The sequence below is a fragment of the Oncorhynchus masou genome, chromosome 19 (genome assembly GCF_036934945.1).
Source record: "Oncorhynchus masou masou isolate Uvic2021 chromosome 19, UVic_Omas_1.1, whole genome shotgun sequence".
NCBI classification, from domain to species: Eukaryota; Metazoa; Chordata; class Actinopteri; order Salmoniformes; family Salmonidae; genus Oncorhynchus; species Oncorhynchus masou.
The window spans coordinates 20,442,696-20,463,468 of NC_088230.1; the positions used below are offsets into that span (position 1 = coordinate 20,442,696).

General features: G+C 41.0%; 2 protein-coding genes across 5 annotated transcripts in view; one reads left to right on the plus strand and one right to left on the minus strand.

Annotated features, from left to right (window-relative positions):
* Nucleotides 1-12,499, minus strand: part of LOC135505974 (scavenger receptor class A member 5-like) — a 76,467-nt gene extending 63,968 nt beyond the window's left edge. The window contains exons 1-3 of one of the 3 annotated variants that reach the window (XM_064925282.1): nt 12,193-12,499; nt 9,427-9,545; nt 4,629-4,760 (exon numbers count right to left, since the gene is read on the minus strand). In XM_064925282.1, coding sequence (XP_064781354.1) covers nt 4,629-4,760; nt 9,427-9,538 — 244 coding nt within the window. In that variant the 5' untranslated portion in view covers nt 9,539-9,545; nt 12,193-12,499. Of the gene's footprint in view, nt 1-4,628; nt 4,761-9,426; nt 9,546-9,675; nt 9,755-10,395; nt 10,447-12,192 lie in introns of those variants that run through there. The other 2 variants (XM_064925284.1, XM_064925283.1) reach the window with 2 other exon arrangements.
* A 2,830-nt stretch (nt 12,500-15,329) lies between these two features.
* LOC135505976 (sterile alpha motif domain-containing protein 12-like) lies at nt 15,330-20,352 on the plus strand. 2 transcript variants are annotated; one of them, XM_064925285.1, is made up of 5 exons: nt 15,330-15,429; nt 16,068-16,111; nt 17,513-17,657; nt 18,248-18,385; nt 19,148-20,352. In XM_064925285.1, the coding sequence occupies exons 3-5, from the start codon at nt 17,537-17,539 to the stop codon at nt 19,162-19,164; spliced, it is 276 nt and encodes a 91-aa protein (XP_064781357.1). In that variant the 5' UTR covers nt 15,330-15,429; nt 16,068-16,111; nt 17,513-17,536; the 3' UTR covers nt 19,165-20,352. The 2 variants fall into 2 exon arrangements, with proteins under 2 accessions (XP_064781357.1, XP_064781358.1); XM_064925286.1 differs by lacking the exon at nt 15,330-15,429 and adding an exon at nt 15,745-15,767.
* The last annotated feature ends 421 nt before the right edge of the window (nt 20,353-20,773 follow it).

The window sequence follows — 20,773 nt, forward strand, 5'->3', positions numbered from 1 at the left end:
AACATATCGGTGCTCATCGGCCGTTGGACATAAAGATTACACAACAAGATGGAAATCGCAAATTCAACAATGAGTCGTTTGGAAGGAATCAGTGGCTAACTGCAAGCATTGCAAGGAAACCACTAGCCTGCTATTCAATGGAGTGGCTGTGTGCATTTTTTTCAGAGTTCCCAACATAAATCAAGAGAATACCAGACTTGGATGACAAAATTTGTCCACAAAGGACCGTCACGCCATCTTTCGGTTTTATTGAGCAGATCACAAGGTCAATCCAAAAATGTTTTGTATGCTTCTGCATAAATGATGTAATATGCAAGGGAGATATGTATACTGTAACTAAGAAAGTAATACGAAGTGTATGTTGTGTAGTAAGCTATTAGTAGCCCATATGCCTCACCCTAATAATTTGGTCTATTTTCACCAACGCGGTATTGTACGGTGTGTTAATTTATTTTATTTTTTATTTTTTTCCGTCACGCCTGCTCCTGATTCCCCTCTCTGGCGCTCGAGGGTGCCAGGCTGCCCTTCATTACGCACACCTGTCACCATCATTACGTGCATCAGCACTCATTGGATTCACCTGGAGTTCTTTACTTTGTTGATTGCCCCTCTATATCCGTCTGCTCCTCAGTTTGTTCCCTGTGTCAGTCAGCATTGATGTTGTTGCGTTTTCCCCTGTCCAGACACTGTTCTTGTTTGTTTCTTGTCTATTATCCATTAAATGTTCACTCCCTGTACTTGCTTTTCGTCTCCCAGCGTCGGTCCTTACACACAAACAACATTCTGTAATAGAATTCTGTTATTTGACGTGTCAAATTAAAACCTTGTTTATCACGTCAAATAGTGTTCTGTGACGTGTATCTTTTTTGACCCAAATGGTGTTCAATGTGACCCAAACGGTGTTCAATGTGCCTCACCCTAACAATTTGGTCTATTTTCCTAACGTTGCTGTTCTGACTCGGTGTTGCTGCACATGTAGCCTATAACCTTTTAGAGAAATGTAATCATTGAATATTGTAAGAGCTGTCATTGTCTTCTTATATGCCAAACTTTATTTATCCTACGGTTCTGACTTGGTGTACAGGGAGTACGCTGTAAGAACGGCCCATGTTCTGGATTCTGTTGCTGTACATTTCAAAAGTGCTGAACAAATAGTTATATTGACTACGTCCGAAGTCGCTCACTCATTAATGTCTTAATCGAAATTACAGATTGCCTCTTATCCGCTCGTTGTCCCCTTATGCCATAGTTTGTACATATCAATTGTCAGTAGAAACAACCTTTTTTTAAGCAAATCAGCCATATCAGCTATGTTTTTTTAAAGGCATTAAATGAGTCTGAATGAGTTGCAAGACAAGGCTCCACTGATAGGCGGGTGTAGCAGTGGTAAGGTGTTGGAACTGCCGTTGGGACGTTGTAGGCCCTAACAGTTTGTGGGCACCATTTGTCATCGTTATAGTGCAATTAATGTATTGCTTAGTGTTGTGTTGTGTAGTGGCTTTGCTGGCATGCATCCCACACCAAGATTTGCATGCTAAAATCACCACTGACATCATGCAATGATGTCCAAGGAGAGAAAACTGTGTTTGCTGTTTGCAGCAGTGGTTGGCTCCTCAGAGGAGGAAGGAGAGGACCATCCTCCTCAGTAAATTTCATAAAAATAAAAGTAGTGAAACATTTTGTCCTTTTTAGATTAAACTATACAAAATATATTCATATGCCACCAAATAATTGATTAAAACACACTGTTTTGCAATGAAGGTCTACAGTAGCCTCAACTGTACTCTGTAGGATAGTGCCATGGTGTAGCCAGAGGACAACTAGCTTCTGTCCTCCTCTGGGTACATTGACTTCAATACAAAACCTAGGAGACTCATGGTTCTCACCCCCTTCCATAGACGTACACAGTAATTATGACAACTTCCGGAGAACATTCTCCAACCTATCAGAGCTCTTGCAGCATGAACTGACATGTTGTCCACCCAATTAAAGGATCAGAGAATTAATCTAGTACTGAAAGCATAAGCTACAGCGAGCTAGCACCGCAGTACATAAAATGTGGTGAGTAGTTGACTCAAAGAGAGAGAAAGACAATAGTTGAACATTTTTGAACAAATTAATTTCTTTAAAAATGGAGGAGCGAGAGAGAGAGGGAGAGATTTAGATTAAAAAAATTAACTTTCACTTATTGAACTAACAAATGCAGCTAGCTAGTTTAGCCTACTCAAACACCCAGCTCAAATAGAGCTCAGCTCTTCCAAGTCAAGGTAAGCTTTTGGTTTCACCACCGGGGCCCTCTGGAGTAACGGCTAAACTGCTTACTAGCTGTACACTGCACTGCATGATCGTAGCAGGTTTACTAATGTGTTAGTTCTATTAGCTATGTTGACGTTGATGTAACTTTAGCTAATATGGTGGCAACAATGTAGGCTGTGTGTAGCATTTATGAAGTTTTGGCTTGGAAAGTTTTTTTTCGCCTGGTCACAGACAGGTGATGTGTTGTGCACTGAAGTCCATAAGCAAAGGGAAAAGGTGAGAGGAGGAGAGCGCTTAGATGTGAGAAGGAATCATATATACAATGAGCTCTTTATATGTGCCTATGAAAGTGATCAGGAGTATATTCATTCCACCGATTCTTTTGAAAAACCTTTCTTCAACGGATGCAAATGAAACAAAATGGGGATAAACATTCCTGAATTTGTCCAATAGAAACTCACTTTTGCAACTGTTGGACTAATGATTACACCCTAGATCAGCTAGATGCAGGCAAGAGTGCGCAAGGCATAATTGAATGTGTCACTCTCTGTCCATGTGTCATTGTCTGTCACCTCAAATCTTTCTCTCGAACTGTTTGCACCTACATTGTAAACTTTCATTCATAGGCTAGGTTGTAGCAACCTCATGATGGCTTTAGGGAAAATGTTTGTATCATGTAGTAACCTAAACCTATCGATGTGACATTCAACTGGGGGAATGGAGTCATCCCAATCAGTCATCCAATATGCTGTAATAGAAAAAAAGCTATACTCATAAAACATTTATCATCCTCCCTCCATCTTAAATGGCCCAGAACGCCATTGGTTTGCAGTAACTTCTTTGTTGTAATATCCCAAACGAACATGTGCGTTTCAGCTTTAAGGATTCTAGCTTTAAATGTATTATGGCCATGTGTCACAAAGCCAGCGATACACAACAATAACCAGAATGGTTATTCGTTTTGAAAGACCTGTCAAAACATTGACTCCACATCACTTCCCTTCATGTTAGTCCTGCTGCTCACATCTAACTAAAACACCAAGGTGTTTCCCAGGTCTGATACACCAAAGGTCACCAGGGCATAGATTCTAACCCAGGCAAGTCACATTATAGACATCCCTCCCCAGACACAAAGACCCAGGCCTGGAGCTGAGGTGGAGAGGCTCTAGGCACAGCTCTGTCACGACTGTTTGATGACTGTTTCTCAGGGTTGGCTACAGACCTTGCAGCACTGCATTACCTGACGACACAACTTCCAGGAGTGGGAAGGAAGGGCCTCAGCCGCCAGGCAGCACCGTGGGCGAGCTCTCTCAAACGTGTTGATGGGAGTCCAGTTTCTCCTCAACCACAACACACACACACGGACCTTGTGAGAGCCAAGATGGCCATGGCGGAGTCCCTCCAGGGGCAGTGGAGTATTGGAAACAGGTTCCTGTCAGTCTCTGCATGCCAAATCCATCCACATGGCCTCTCTCTCCACAATGTCACATAAGTAATGCACTGAGGCAGGTACATGACTGAGGAATACCATAGGGAAGTGTAGCCATCTTTCAGCACCATAACTTTTAAAGATGTGGATTACAGTATGTCTCAGGTAACCTTAGTCATATGTCAAGGTTGGTTACTTAAGAAAAATGTATCGTTCCAAGAATGTTACAACTCCTCTATAGGCCTTTGCCAATGCCATTGTTTGGGCAGACAGCCTGTCGACATTCAAAGCTACAGTCGATTTGATTTTACTAAAAGCTGATTTTCCTACTGCTTTCATTGGTCTCAAGCTACACTCTCCAAATGTACAAAGAAATGGCTTTTCTCAAATTTCTCAAAAAAACAAAAATGTCTCTTAATCCATAAACTGAAATAGGCAGTCGCTTATGTTTAAAGTGAAGTACAATTGCAAAGCACAATCCTTACGTGTTTCCTGAGACAGACTAACTGTTTAAAATGTGGCAGTAGCCATAGGTTTTCCCATTCATTCTTAATCTTGTGGGATCACTGATGTCATTTGTTGCAAACGGCTGAAGACCAGAGTTCTCAAGTGAAACCAGATGCAATTTGAAATTTCAGTTGAAGAACTTAAGGACTGAACACATCTCAACTCATTCTGTTTTTCACTTCAAGTCAACCAGAATACCCGCTTCAGACATTGTATGTCGTTGAGTTCAATCACATTTGATCCCACAGAGAAAAATGTAAAGAATAGCATAATATATCCACCTCTTGGGAACTGGAATAACACTGACAGTGTCCAATAAGGTATGTATCTTATTTCACTCAACCAGCCAGATAGAGCTGATGTGGTTTGTGTATATAAACACTTAGATAAACAGCTTGGCAATAACATGCTTTGTAACTCAAGTGATTTGACTTACCTGCTAAACAGAGGCCAAAGATGCTCAGGAGTACCAAGATGTATAGAGACACGATGGCATACTTGATGGCAGACAGGGAGTTCAGGTGGCTGCAGCAATTGTCTGGCTTTCTTCTCCTCTTGGCAGAAACAGCTGAAAAGAAAACATCTCTTTAGAATTGGAAGACAAAGATGGATACAAGGGCTCTTAGAGGGGGTCTGAATTGAGGGGCCATGAGGATAAAAGAAGCTGTATGAAATGAGGATAAAATGTCATGAGGATAATATTCTTATGCAGTGATGAAAAGGTCCTACATAAAAATGCATGCCTGACTGTCAACTGAATGACTTGTTGCATTGTTGTGGCCATCTCTCATAACATAGACTTTATGAGCACTAAAAATCCCCCCAAATGATTGTATTATTGTTCTATTAATACTGACGTAGCGAGTTGGCAGCCTTGATTCTTCACTGGGCTGATATTGTAGTCAGCATGAGAGTCAAAACAAAGTCTTCATGTCTGGCATTTGGCCTGAGATCTATTGGTCACCGCTGCACCATACTGTACATCACAGGGCTGCCACACAGATACAGAGCAATAATAGCTACAATCGGTAATTTAACCCCTTAACACACTGTCCAGGTCGAACATAAAACTGTCATCGTGGTATTCTAGTTGGGAGTTTTTGTATGTGTCATGTGCTTGTGAGGAAGCTATTTGGATTAAACTGTTGTTGCTGGTGAAATAGGCCCAGAAGTAGGGTGACAGAAGACATCATTATTCAGGCTAAGAAGATCTCTGTCCAATAGGAATCTGATATAAATTCCAAAGTGTCTAATGCTATTAGGTCATGAAGCACATTGTCTTATTTCGAGGAGACATAAGCCCTGAGAGAGACCAAGGGGAAAGTTTTACACACTTTCATTTTATGTTCTCCTGGCAAGCAATCCCAGCCACAAGACTAAAAATGAGTAGTCCCTCCAATCCTTCCTTGTCTCTCTTTCTCTCTGTGGAGCATATAGCTCTGAAGTCACAGAGGAGACGTCTCTAGAAGAGGCCCTCAACCGATTTTCCATAAACAGTCTTGAGCTTGCTCTGCAGCCCTACAGCATGGTGGTTTCAATTGTACCAATGCAGGTGATGTCATGTCCATAGAGACATGCAATGGATCTGTGCTGCACATATGCTGTGGCTGCTGGGATTCTGTGTGAACAACAACCTTGCAGAAGGGCCGCTCTAGCAGAAGTACACCATTTCTTAAGGCTAAAGAAAACAGAGCTGTTTAAACTGTTCAAATATATGGAATGTATAGAAATGTAGAGGTCGTTACATATTTAAGCAGTGCAAGCGTAGACCTCAGTGATACAAATACTAAGCATTTGTTTGTTGACGTGCCTTTTTAAATGTTTTTTTTTATTTATTTTTTATTTCACCTTTATTTAACCAGGTAGGCAAGTTGAGAACAAGTTCTCATTTACAACTGTGACCTGGCCAAGATAAATCAAAGCAGTTCGACACATACAACAACACAGAGTTACACATGGAATAAACAAACATACAGTCAATAATACATTTGAAAAAGTCTATATACAGTGTGTGCAAATAAGGTAAGATAAGGAAGGTAAGGCAATAAATAAGCCATGGTGGCGAAGTAATTACAATATAGCAATTAAACACTAGAATGGTAGATGTGCAAAAGATGAGTGTGCAAGTAGATATACTGGGGTGCAAAGGAGCAAGATAAATAAATAAATACAGTATGGGGATGAGGTAGTTGGATGGGCTATTTACAGATTGGCTATGTACAGGTGCAGTGATCTGTGAGCTGCTCTGACAGCTGGTGCTTAAAGCTAGTGAGGGAGATATGTGTCTCCAGCTTCAGTGATTTTTGCAGTTCGTTCCAGTCATTGGCAGCAGAGAACTGTAAGGAAAGGCGGAGAAAGGAGGAATTGGCTTTGGGGGTGACCAGTGAGATATACCTGCTGGAGTGCATGCTACGGGTGGGTGCTGCTATGGTGACCAATGAGCTGAGATAAGGCGGGGCTTTACCTAGCAAAGACTTATAGATGACCTGGAGCCAGTGGGTTTGGTGACAAGTATGAAGTGAGGGCCAGGCAACAAGAGCATACAGGTCGCAGTGGTGGGTAGTATATGGGGCTTTGGTGACAAAACGAATGGCACTGTGATAGACTGCATCCAATTTGTTGACTAGAGTGTTGGAGGCTATTTTGTGAATGACATCGCCGAAGTCGAGGACCGGTAGGATCGTCAGTTTTACGAGGGTATGTTTGGCAGCATGAGTGAAGGATGCTTTGTTGTAAAATAGGAAGCCAATTCTAGATTTTGTTTTGGATTGGGGATTCTTAATGTGAGTCTGGAAGGAGAGTTTACAGTCTAACCAGACACCTAGGCATGTGTAGTTGTCCACATATTCTAAGGAAGAACCGTCCAGAGTAGTGGTGCTGGACGGGCGGGCAGGTGCGGGCAGCGATCAGTTGAAGAGCATGCATTTAGTTTTACTAGCATTTAAGAGCAGTTGGAGGCCACGGAAGGAGAGTTGTATGGCATTGAAGCTCGTCTGGAGGTTAGTTAACACAGTGTCCAAGGAGGGGCCAGATGTATACAGAATGGTGTCATCTGTGTAGAGGTGGATCAAAGAATCACCAGCAGCAAGAGCAACACCATTGATGTATACAGAGAAAAGAGTCGGCCTGAGAATTGAACCCTGTGGCACCCCCATAGAGACTGCCAGAGGTCTGGACAACAGGCCCTCCGATTTGACACACTGAGCTCTATCAGAGAGGTAGTTGGTGAATCAAGCGAGGCAATCATTTGAGAAACCAAGGCTATTGAGTCTGCCGATAAGAATGTGATGATTGACAGAGTCGAAAGCCTTGGCCAGGTCGTTGAATACGGCTGCACAGTATTGTCTCTTATCGATGGCAGTTATGATATCGTTTAGGACCTTGAGCGTTGCCGAGTTGCACCCATGACCAACTCTGAAACCAGATTTAATAGCGGAGAAGGTACGGTGGAATTCGAAATGGTCGGTAATCTGTTTGTTAACTTGGCTTTCGAAGACCTTAGAAAGGCAGGGTAGGATAGATATAGGTCTGTAGCAGTTTGGGTCTAGAGTGTCTCCCTCTTTGAAAAGGGGGATGACCGCGGCTGCTTTCCAATCTTTGGGAATCTCAGACGATATGAAAGAGAGGTTGAACAGCATAGTAATAGGGGTTGCAACAATTCCAGCAGATAATTTTAGATAGAGAGGGTCCAGATTGTCTAGCCTACCTGATTTGTAGGGGTCCAGATTTTGCAGCTCTTTCAGAACATCAGCTATCTGGATTTGGGTGAAGGAGAAATGGGGAGGCTTGGGCAAGTTGCTGTGGGGAGTGCAGGGCTGTTGACCGGGGTAGGGGTAGCCAGGTGGAATTCATGGCCAGCCATAGAAAAATGCTTATTGAAATTCTCAATTATAGTGGATTTATCGGTGGTGACAGTGTTTCCTAGCCTCAGTGCAGTGGGCAACTGGGAGGAGGTGCTCTTATTCTCCATGGACTTTACATTGTCCCAGAACTTTTTTGAGTTTGTGCTACAGGATGCACATGTTAGTGTGAAAAAATGTGAAAGTGCAAGACTTAAGGCACACATTTCCATTTAGGAAGTTATGTCACATAAAGGGTGGGCAATTTGACATTTTTCAGTTGAATTTGTCTGCTTACTAAATCACACTAGTTTTCCTATGAAAAATAATTCATGTAAATAAACCTTCCACAGAAAAAACGCTGGTGCTTTGTATGGCGTCATGTATATCATATATCCCATTACCATTCACCCTGATATAGCAAATATACATTCCAATATTTACTTATCTTAGACATTCGTAGGGGTCAATAAAGTCTAAACACAAGCTGACATCAGGCAATGAGAGAATGAATATTTATAGAGATGGAGCAGAACAGAACTTCTACTTTTAAAAATTCCTGCAACATTAAGACATAGACGCTGTAATACATTGGACACAACACCAAAGAACACAAGTAAATGTGCCATTATGTGGCTGCATGTTCAGCCGGGCTTTTTTTAATAGGTTTTGTGATGGCAACAGGATCCTTGAATGTTTACAGTGAGTATGCTTGGCAGTTTAGGGACAGATTAGTTGAGTTGGACAAGTAAAAGCCAACTGAATTTGTACCAATTCACTGTTAAGGCTGGATAAGCATTTCCCACCAACGTGGCATGCCGGAGGTCCTACCTTGTGAACACTGTATAGTTGATTTGTTCAACTGCACCTGACCAAGCCCAAGACCCTCACACACTCACACACACAACACACTCTCAGCACTTAGTGTTTATTGACCGCTTGCTGAGTGAGAGAACTCGGCAGACTTCCTATATTCAGATTTCCTATATTTACCTTTGCAGTTACACGCATATCCTCTAAAAAGGCCATGACCAAGTAGGGTCAAAGGGACTCTGCTTGCATCACTCCATGAGTTGAAATATGAGCACATCACATATGGAGGCACAAAATGAGTTCTTACATCAATGGCAGAATTCAAAGACGATTTGAGCCGATTTGGTCATGGCCTTTTTAGAGGTATGCTTGTAACTGCAAATATAAGGAAAAGGGGAAGGGAAATCTGACTGCTGGGGTCTGCAGATTTCCCTTACCCAGCGAGTGGTGAAAAAAGCACTACGTGCTGATAGTATGCTGTGTGTGTGAATGTGTGAAGGTGATTATAAGCCCCTGGGCAAACGTGTGAAAGGTCAAGGGGCAAGGATTTATACAGGACAAGAAGGGAAATGTCTTCTTTACCGTCTTCACACAGGTTGAGCTTTGATAGGTTTCTGCCGTCGTAGGCCTCCTCATAGAAGGATCCGTTCTCCCTCTCTTCGTATGTACTCAGGTACATGGCCTTATTCTCCATTCAGGAACTGTATGGAGGACAAAACAGATTATGTTCATGTAACCAAAGCAATATGTAAGATGTAAGCAATGTATGTTATTCTTCAATAACACAAACTCTAAAGCAAATCAGGGGGAGGAAACGAGGACAAATCATACGGGGAATTAGATGGTCATTCTCCCCTGTCCTTGGTGATGCTCTCACAGTGATTCTCTCCTGTGGTTCTCTCCAGTGAATCTCTCTCCACAGAACAAAGGAACAGCATGTAGTTTTATAACCCAGTCCTAGCCTGTGGTTGACCAATTAGAATTCCTTGCAATAAAACATGCCCATGACCAAATAACAAGTATCCTATTTCAGAAGACATATTCCTCCCATGTCTCTGAACCATTGATCAATAATTCCCTATTCCAGAATAAAACCTCATTTCCATTGATCGTTAGTTCTATTCTCGTACTCTAGTCTCTGCATTGTGTATTTATCTTTGACATATTCTTACAAAGACAACAATATGAGTTCTGTATACGCATGTAAGTATTTGTTAATTTGTTAAAGCACATTTGTTATGGCACATATAATTACAGACCAAAATATAATGCAAAGCACCCCCCCATTCCATCAAGCTGCATTCTCCCCAGTCTTTTTTATAATATTACGTCTATCTGATCTGTTTCTTATGAGGCATGACTGAGTGTCAATTTCAAATCCTGTTTTAAATCATCCCCAGTCCACTAATGTTGCTGCCTGTCAGTGTTGAGGCATTCATTATTAATTTGAAGTTGAAGTGCGGAGGTAGGATCATAGGTCAAGCACTGTATCCCTGTCTCTCAGACTACTACACATTATTCAAGAGGGCAAAGCTCCACAAGTATTCTTACCGATCTATTACCTTACCATCTTCTCAGCATGGAATACAAAACCAAACTCGTAACTTTTCTCTTTAAAGCAAACAGCAGAGCCTCTAACATAATGCAAGTGGCATGGATTGAGGTATATTAATCCATGACAAGTATATAGAGGATCCAAAACCTCCTGTGCTGCCATCTAGTGCCATAAATCTGACTGTGGTCTATGAGTGAGAAAGAGATAAAATGGCTGACAGTAAACATTCCTAGCTGAACAGCTGTGTGAGAGAGAGTGATGCTCCCCCACATTCCTGGGCCACAGCTCAGGCAGACCTATGGACCCCTCCCCTTACAATATGAACCTGTAGCAGCAGGCAAGAAATTAGACCCTTGTAAAAAATATAAAATAATCTCCTACATGTGGGATTAAAGTGCCTTTACAGTATGCTATGCCTGAGAAAACGGTGTAGTTTGGACATCAGTTGGGAATAGGTCAATATAAACCGTGTAATAGAGAATATAATGTGAAATACAGAGACGGATGTGGGACTGTTGAACCAAGTCATTAAAAGGAGCTCAATCTGGACTTTTTCATTAAGCAGTGTCAGTTGACATTTTCGGGCAGACACAGCTATTACCGAACCAGGCTGCTAGGAAACCTGTATGTGATCACCACCACTGATCATTGTCACCCAATGCAAACTTCTGAGAAAGTACATCCCTTCCAATGCCCAGGAAGCCATCCTGCCATCTCTCACACACCACTGTGTTTTTCCATGGAGGCAGGGCAGTGGTAGGCTCCAGACATATTTCCTTTGGAATTGGAAGCTACTTTAAACCTCTTCCATGGTATTGCTCTACCTGGCAATGAGTGAGACATGTGATGTCTCCTCAGATACAGGAACAAACTCATGAGCATGTCCAATCTCCGTGAGGAACTTCTTTGTGTATCATGAAAAATAAAGTCTCAAGGCAAAGGGAGAAGATAAAGCCCTCCATCCATCACTATGACAAAAAAGCCCACACTGTGATTTTTGACTATGCCATAGTAATGTTTGCCTTCTCTCTGCCAACCAGGAAGGTCTGAATAGACATAGACTAGACACACTGAGAACGTCCACACACGGATGGTGACCGAATCTAAAGGAGAGAAAACTATTAAAATGTCCAGTGGCCCAGCGCGTACCTCACAGCTGAGTGGCCTCTCTGTGGAGTGAGTGCACGACGTCAGCAGAGCTCAGCCGTGTGGTCTCAGAGGTCTCACATGAGCGGGAGCTTTTATAGAGAGACATCTCGTATCCATCCGTCCGTGTGGAATTAACCCATTTCACAGTTAATTAAACGCGCGGACACTTCACCCATGAGTGGTGAAATATAAAAACAAAAACTTTCGGATATGCATTTTCTTGGCATTAAGTCAACAAGGAACATACTCCTTTGTTTGTGGTTAAATTGGATACCGGAGCACAGCTGTAAAATAATATGGCCATAATAAAATGCAGATGTCATTATGGAGACGCTACTGCAGCGTCTCCATAATTGCATTTGAATTATATTATCGCTACATTATTTGGGGCCATCTAATTTCTATTTGTGGGAATTCAAAATCCATCAAACAAAATTGTCTCGTTTTGTAGTGCAATTTCAAGGTCACGATGCAAAAATACTGAACATGATTTATCTATGGACATAATCAAGTGAATGTAAAAAGGTTTTCGGGGATAAATGCATTGCAGGTTCACTTTGTTGATGTCTTCAAATGAACACATAACAGGTAACAAAACTAGACTACACAAATTGACGCACCATTTGGAAAAGTTTGTCACTCACCTTGTCAAAGTTGTGACTAAAAAGTATAACAGATGCAAATGTCTCATCTCTAATTTCAATTTAAAAAGGGTGCATGTTTTCCCAATGGCATCTCAATAAACGTTTCCTTTCAACATAAAACAGTTCACTGAAGTTTCGCTCTCCCAGTAGCTAGATAAGCGCAGCGTGGAGATCCGTGCACCAGCCAGTCTGTGATGCTTGGGTGAATTAATCCCTTTTTAAAAGTGTAGTGTAGGCATGGAGACTACGATGTGGCTAATACCCCTGCCTGGACAACTCTGACTAGATGCATTCTTACCTCATTCTATATATAGTATCTAGTTTCTGTATTTATACGCCTGGGGCAGGGCAGCGTCCAGTATAAATTATGTACCGTGGTAAAACTTTTGTACAGATTTTTGAACAAATACGCCCTCCTCTGAGCATTTAAGCATGGTACATAACAGAAAGGGTGCATTCCATCTCTACAGATCTTATATAAATACTAGTTCAAAATGGTAATGTCACGAACAGTGAAATGTCTTTGTTGCAAGCTCCAAACTACCCTCCTATACTAATTCCTCATAAACGACATATATTATAGATAGGTCCAGTGTCGACCCGTCATTTCGCGCTCCACCTTTCTGGCAACAAAAAAAGTCTGCAAAGCTGTCATCAAGGCAAAGGGTGGCTACTTTGAAGAATCTGAAATATAAAATAAATGTAGATTTGTTTAACACTTTTTGGGTTACTATATGATCCATACGTGTTATTTCATAGTCTTGATGTCTTCACTATTATTCTACAATGTAGAAAATAGAAACATTTAATAAAAACAGTTTTTTTATGGGGGGGGGCTGTTTTGCTTGTTATTTTGGCATTTATAAGTGTCACATATCAGTTTGCAAACAATTTTTTTTTAAGTTGCATACAAACTTTGTCTCTTTTTTGCTTTCTTGATTAAGGCTGCTTCAAAATGCAGGTGTTTCAACTTATCAGTCCTTTCTGTGGTGGTGGTGCAGCCAGAAGAAAATATGGAGCGTAAGTGTTGGTAATGTTCTCCAGTTGCGCTGTGATTGGCTCAGTGTTCTGTCACTCATGGGGACACAACCTTAAATCTAAGGGTAGAGATAGAAAATTCAAGCCCTTTGGGTGCTGCCATAGTTACATTAGAAGTGCCCATCCAAGAAGGCTCAATGTCATTGGCTACAGATAAATATGACATCAAATCACATTATATCTATAGCAGCTTTGATTGGACTGATCATGTCAACATCATACTTTCAAAATCTTAGTTAGCAAGCTAGCAGTCATCATCATGAATCAAGTCGACAATCTACTTGCAAATCCTTTTTAATCCTTGTCATATGAAGAGAAATAATGAAGAGAAATGATAAATAAAACGTATTGGTGCTCATCAGCCATTGGAAATCGTAAATTCAACAATGAGTGGTTTGGAAGGGATCAGAGGCTAACTGCAAGCATTGCAAAGCAATCACTAGCCTGCTATTCTGTGGAGTGTGTGTGTGTGTGTGTGGTCCCAGGTCTGGGTTTAAGGGTCTCTTGTCCAACGATAAACATTCAACATTGTTCATGGTGTCAATCCAGCATGACTTCTGCCACGCTCAAAACAACTGTTAACTTAGAACTAGGAAATCTGACTTCAGTGAGTTCAAGACAACTGGGAACTCTGAATGTTTTTTTGCTCTGACTGGGAAAATACGTTTTGAACAGTCACCCAACTCGGAATTGCAAGTCTGGAACTCGGGCCTCTTTCTAGAGCTCCGACCTGAAGATCCCTGCCGTCATCATGATTCAACCTTGTTTTTCCAGTTGTTTTGTTTTGAAAGCACCATAAATCCAGAGAATTACAGACTTTGATGACAAAGTTTGATGACAGAATTTGCCCACAAAGGACCACCGGCCACCTTCCTGTTGAAATGAGCACAGCACAAAAAGGTGAGTACAAAAATGTATTTTATGCTGCTGCATAAATGATGTAATATGTCAGGGAGATGTGTATACTGTAGCTAAGAAAGTAATACTAAGTGTATATTGTGTTAATAGCTGTTAATAGCCCACGTGCCTCACCCTAATAATTGGGTCCCCTTTCCCCTCTTGAGTGGCGCAGCAGTCTAAGGTACCGCATCTCGGTGCTAGAGGTGTCACTACAGACCCTGGTTCAATTCCAGGCTGTATCACAACCGGCTGTGATTTCTTTTATTGCCTACTGTTCTGACTTGGTGGTGCACATGTAGACTATAGCCTGTTTTATATAAATGTAATCATTGAATATTGTAAGAGCTTTCATTGTCTGCTTATATGCTCCTTTATTTATCCTACAGTTCTGACTTGGTGTACATGGAGAACACTGTAAGAACAGCCCATGTTCTGAATTCTGTTTCTGTACATTTCAAAAGTGCTGAACAAATAGTTGTATTGACTATGTCCGTCCTCGCTCGCTCATTAATGTCTTAATCAAAATTACGGATTGCCTCTTACCCGCTCGTCATCCCCTTATGCCATAGTTTGTACATCTCAATTGTCAGTAGAAACAACATTTGTTTTGGCAAATCAGCCATATCAGCAATGTTTTTTTTAATGCAGTAAACAAGGCTGAATTAACTGTTTGGCTGCCAGACAAGGCTCTACTGGTAGCCAGGTGTAGCAGTGGTAAGGTGTTGGGACTGCTGTTGGGACTCTGCTGTTGGGACAGCTTTATGTAGGCCCTAACAGTGTATGGGCACCGTTTGTCACCGTTATAGTGCAATTAATGTATTGTTTAGTGTTGGGTTGCGTAATGGGTTTGCTGGCATGCATTAAAAACTTTTTTTTTTTAGTTTGTCCCACCAATATTTACATGTTAAAATAGCAACTGGATAGGTCTATAATTTCTGAGGAAAAATAATGAACTATTCTTTTTGAAAGCCCTCAAAAGAGATAAAATAGCCTAATGTTAATGTCTTTAGGCTTGTGCTGTAAACATGACTCTGTAAGCCGAGTAGATACATAGCCTAAATGAAGCATGGTCGTCATGAAATACCTTTATTCCCGCTGCATGAAATCTGATTTTATTTGGATGATAATGGCTGTGGTCCAAGATCACCTTTTTGGAAGCGTTCCTTCCACATGAGGGAGCCCCGGAGTAGTGGTTATTCCTCCAGCCAGCTGTGCACTGAACCAGCCCCAGCCCACAACCACGGCAGCACGCTGCCTTGGCTGACTCAGAGACAGGAAGGGTTGGGCACAATGGGACAGGTAAGAGGCTGATATGACTGCCGATAAAACGATTAACTGTACTTGATTAAACACTTCCATAACTATTAATGTTACTTTTACTATCACGAATGTCAAGTCTAGCGCATATAATTAAGTGAATAATACGAAGGCAGGAAATAGCAAGGACTACAAAAGTGTGCCTTACCTGCGCTAGGCTTACTTACAAATGCGACGTGGTAGCATTTACGGTAGAGTTTATAGTAGTAGTACTAGTAAATACATAGTTACAATAGAATAGTTTACCGATTAGTTTCAACAGTTTTCTGTCCCTTTGTCTGTCTTTATCAACAGATTTCACTCAGTGCAGTACACTTCCTGTGAGTGGCATAGTCTACTATTACCGTACTGACTAGCATACAGTATACTAGTCGGTATGTGTGCAGCAAAATATAAATTAAAATTACAACCATACCTGGAATAAAGTTATATCATTAATGCATTGTATACTTGTGTAGAATTTTAAAGATTATACAGTATAATGTCATTGAAATGACCATGAGTACTAGAATATGGGAAGTTAGTATGTTCTGTGGTATTGTATATCACCACAAGATGGTGTATTTGTCACGTTGGGCACATGTTTCTGACTATAAGATATATTCTTATTGTTTACCCAGGTCCAGCAAAACATGAGTAGGCCTGCAAACAACATCTGTTGAAGGTTTGTTAAATTACTTGGCAAGTTTGATTTATTAGCTTAGCAAGGTGCACCTATGCACTTGACTATGATGACCTCCTCTCAGAGAGATTAGTCAACTTCTTCTCCTTTTCCTTCCTTTTATCTTGCTGTCTCGTTCTGTCTTTATTCCACGCACCATACAATGTTTGTTGAACCTTTTTCCTAGAACATTCTAGTCCCGCAGCGCTTTACGCTAAAACTTTGATGTAATATTTGATTCGGTATGAGTCTTAAACTTCAGTGACATTTACTCTAAACCTTGTTGCCTCATACTCCGTCCGGTCCGTTGTCTCTAAAAGTTTGCAAAAACAAACAGAAGGGATCTCTCTGCCCAAGGGGAGATTTGGGGTAGGGAGTAATGGTCAATATGCACAGGATGTCTTTTTCACTTGTCTCTCCAGTGTCATGTGATTAATACAGGATGTATTGTAAGGAATTGAATACTCTCCACTTCATCTTTGAATCAAGCAGAACATTGAATTACACACACCAGTCAGAAATGCACTGGGTCAGAGTATGTGGTTTCATGTGGGTTTGATCAGGAAGATGGTGATGCAATTCTTCTGGAAAGCAGCAAGACTGATAAAGGTGTTTCTCTGATGAGATGATGTTTCATACATGATGTTGTGGTGTGGTTTGTGTACAGATGTCAAAGTGTAATCCCACAGCCCCTAGCTCTTGGGAACAGATCCTACTGCAACATTTCATACAGTGTTTACAGCTTTCTTTGCATAGGTAGTAAAAACGGACATTTACATTTTAGTCATTTTGCAGATGCTCTCATCCAGAACAACTTACATTTAGTGCATTCATCTCAAGATAGCTTGTTGAGACAACGATACATCAGTTGTAGTAATTAAGTTATCAGCAAAGACAGCACTAGTAGGAAAAGACAAGTGGAATATTTACTAATATACAAGTGGAGAGGTTTCCTGCTTTTCCTGTCCTCTTAATGAAAGGTTTCTCACTGTCTCGTCTGGCTGTCCAGTAATTACTCATATGGGAGCTCGTTCCTGCCAACATCATAGATTAGTCTCTTCATTAAATCAGTAAAACATTCCTATATTTCCAACATGGCAAAAACAAGACAGTGCCCCACAGCATGTAAAGGCCAAATAAACATTGATGCAGCTCTATAAAAGTTACTGGCTTAGCCCCAGGGATATGGCTGAGGAAATGGTACTATAATGAATTTGACATACAAAAGCAACCATCTCATAACGTTAACGACTGCAGTATTCTGCTTTTTTCCCTAAGATATTGCATAATTAATCAACTTCAAATTGTCATTGCCACTTTTTGAGAAATGTATATAAGTAAGGGATGCATAGTCTCAGATTTATACTAGATACTTGTGACTTTCTCCTTCCCTGACATATACAGTGCAGCCCAGATAATAACGCCAGAATGAGCCTCCCCAAAAGGGTCTCCCTCTGGACCGTGGTGGATGTGTTTGACTGGGTCAAGGAGCAGTACCCCTACCAAAAGAGTGTCCTCCAAGTGGCCATCTTCAAGCATGACATATCCGGTAGCTATCTTCAGTAGCTCTTCTACTTACCAAATCATGCCTTAGTACAAAACAACCTACAGTATATTCATGTACATCAGTCATCATTAATAGACTGCTATTATTTATTGTTTTAAAGTGAATATATATGATATTTTATCCCAGGCTTACTTCAGCCCTGTACTGTATAAGTAACGGATGCCTGCAGAGAGTTCTGGACCCCACATAATGACATGGAATATTAATCTTCCCAGAGGTTACTGTCAAACCTCTACAACCCACACAGCTCATTCACAGTGTCAGTACTGTTGTAATGTTGCATCAGTAAATCCTTGTCAAAAACATGCAGAAAAACAACTGTTGTATGAGTAATAAAACCTTGTGTCCTAAGGCTTAGATCCTGGGACAGACGTTTTGCCCACCGTGGGCTATGTGCATTTGAAATCAAGTTAATTTAGGAATGGAATTTCACCCATAATTCAAGTTCATCATTTAATATGAAATCCATTCAATTTGAAATCCCAGCCTTATTTGACTGGCATCATTATGCTTCCTTCTCTAGTAGCCTCCCCTCACCACCTCTCTTGCCTTCTTGCTCTGTCCCTCCCCAGGCCGAGCTCTGCTGAGGATGGGTGAACACCAATTGGAGAGGATGGGGGTGGAGGTGGAGCATCTTCAGGAGGTCCTACTGGACATCCTTCACCTCAGGGTCCAGGAGGAACTTGAGAACCTTAACGACATCTTCTCTGGTGAGGACAAACATCCATTCTACCGTCTCCTTTTAAACTTCATCAGGAATTCAGTTGCAACCTATATCAACGACTTCTTCTCTGGTGAAAACTTTACTTTATTATCTAAAACTGCGCCAGAAAGGGACAGACATCTACTGTGTCCTCTTAGATGGCTTCAGGAGTTCACTTGTACACTCTTAGAAAAAGGGTGCTATCTAGGACCTAAAATGTTTCTTTGGTTGTCCCCATAGGAGAACCCTTTGAAGAACCCTTTTTGGTTCCAGGTAAAAACTTTTTAAGTTCCATGTAGGACTCTTTCCACAGAGGATTCTACATGAAACCAAAAAGGGTTCTCCGTGGAACCAAAAAAGGTTATCCTATGGGGACAGCTGAAGAACCCTTTAGGAACCTTTTTGGAAGAGTGTAGCCTATATACCCAAAGTGACTCACACAAGGTTGCATTATCAGCCAACATGATTGACAGACATGTATTTCAGCAAGATGACTAGCTTAGAGACACCTGCCAAGAATAGATTGGCATCGAATGAGAAGAGAGAGAGGTGAAAACCTCTGATGAACAGTACTATTCAACTGAACTGAAAATAAAATAATTAATTTGGCTTTGTTTTGCATTGATACAAGATAGCTATAGATTAAACAAGTTCAAGTTCAAAATATAGATAAAATAAGTTCACAATGGTCTTCGTTCAATGTGGTACGTATGCTTGCATATTTCAAATGTATTTTTAACCAAATGTATTTTTATCTCTCATTCTCTAGAGTGTTTCTCTTCATGACTATAACAGAAGAAGAGGTCTGAGATATCATTATTTAGTCCATCTACGGTGTGGAGGACTAGAGAAGAAAAAATACATTTGCTTTCAGTAGTCATTGACCTGAAGAAGGCGGCCAGATTGGTTTTGGCATGGTTGTAGTTTTACTGACACGCCTGTGAATCAAGCCCTTACCCCTCGCTCTGCGCTGCTCTTGTGGTCTTATTTTTCACAATACTCAATACACTATGTGGCAGCTATTGCAGAGGGAGAACATCATTCCCCACTTGAACAGGGATACAGTGCATCCCTCATCTGGACTAAATGTTGCAATCCCATACCAAGCAGTGATTTGGCTAGCTAATGGCCTGTTATATTACTCTCAGGAGACCCTGTGTGAATTAGAATGGAGAGTAAGTAAATTAGTCCTGAGTTTAATGCAGGGACACATGGCCATAATTTAGATAACAACCCAAATGCTGCTCAAACCTATTAGGCCCTACACAGGGAACATAATAGGATCATTTAATGGGAAGTTTCTGGCAGAGACAAAATGGCTTTAAAGTTTTATGTATTTGCTTATATAGTTTTATGTTGGAGTAGGAATGTTGTGTCTGACTGAAACTCGTCTTTGTTTAGCTTTTGTTGCTCCACACCTCATGTTTGTAAGACGTCAGCAGTTTTTCTGTCTGTCAAATACAATGCAATGTCTAGCAAATCTTTAAATGGAACAACTACACATATAATCCCTCCAGTATGACTACCCAGCTAGGAATGTACTCTATGCAGATATATCCTATTTTATTTGCTCCGGGAACATATTCATATAAACAGTTCATTGTGTAATCATGTGCTTGCTTAAATTGCTCAGAGATAACAGTTTTGCATATTAAGTGGAGCAAATGAGAGGGCTACGTTTGCAAATACTAAATCTTTTTATGTTTCAAATCCTCCTTCCTCAGAGAAATTCCTCCCCAGACGTAAATGTCCTGTCCATTGTATAATGATAACGTTTGTTTGCTCCAGTTTGAAGTATTTTAGTGCATCCCTAAGGTTCTGCACATTTCATTAGACACTACATTCACATGAAAGACTGCAGGACTGTCAAATCTGAGCTCAAACAGTACCTTAGCAAAGCATACAATTCAGTTCAACTCCAAACCACTATACCTGTATTATAGTGTAATGTTTTCATAAACAGGAAACGCTATGCTTAGACTTCCATTTGCTATCCAGCCTAGAACACAGGAGAGAAACAAGTTACTCCAGTGAAGAGATGAGGATGAAATGTCACGAGGGTGTTTAGTGGGTGAATCTGTGGATGAACCCTATTTAGTGCACGAGTCTGACCTGACAGCTCATATTTGCTAATAAAGACCAAATCTGTTCATTTGAAATAATTGTCTTCGCTGATAATTATATAAAAATCAATGTGTAGAATCAGCTAGTGGCCTAAATCTTGAGACACACTGGTGCCCTCAGACAATGTCCATTTGTCTCTATTACATGACTTGTCACGATACATCATCCCACTTCCACACACACTTGTCAGACAACCCAAACTTTAAATCTCCTCCTACTTTTAAAGGGCAGCCAGAAAACCGAGGACAGCAGAAAGCAAGCAAAAACACAT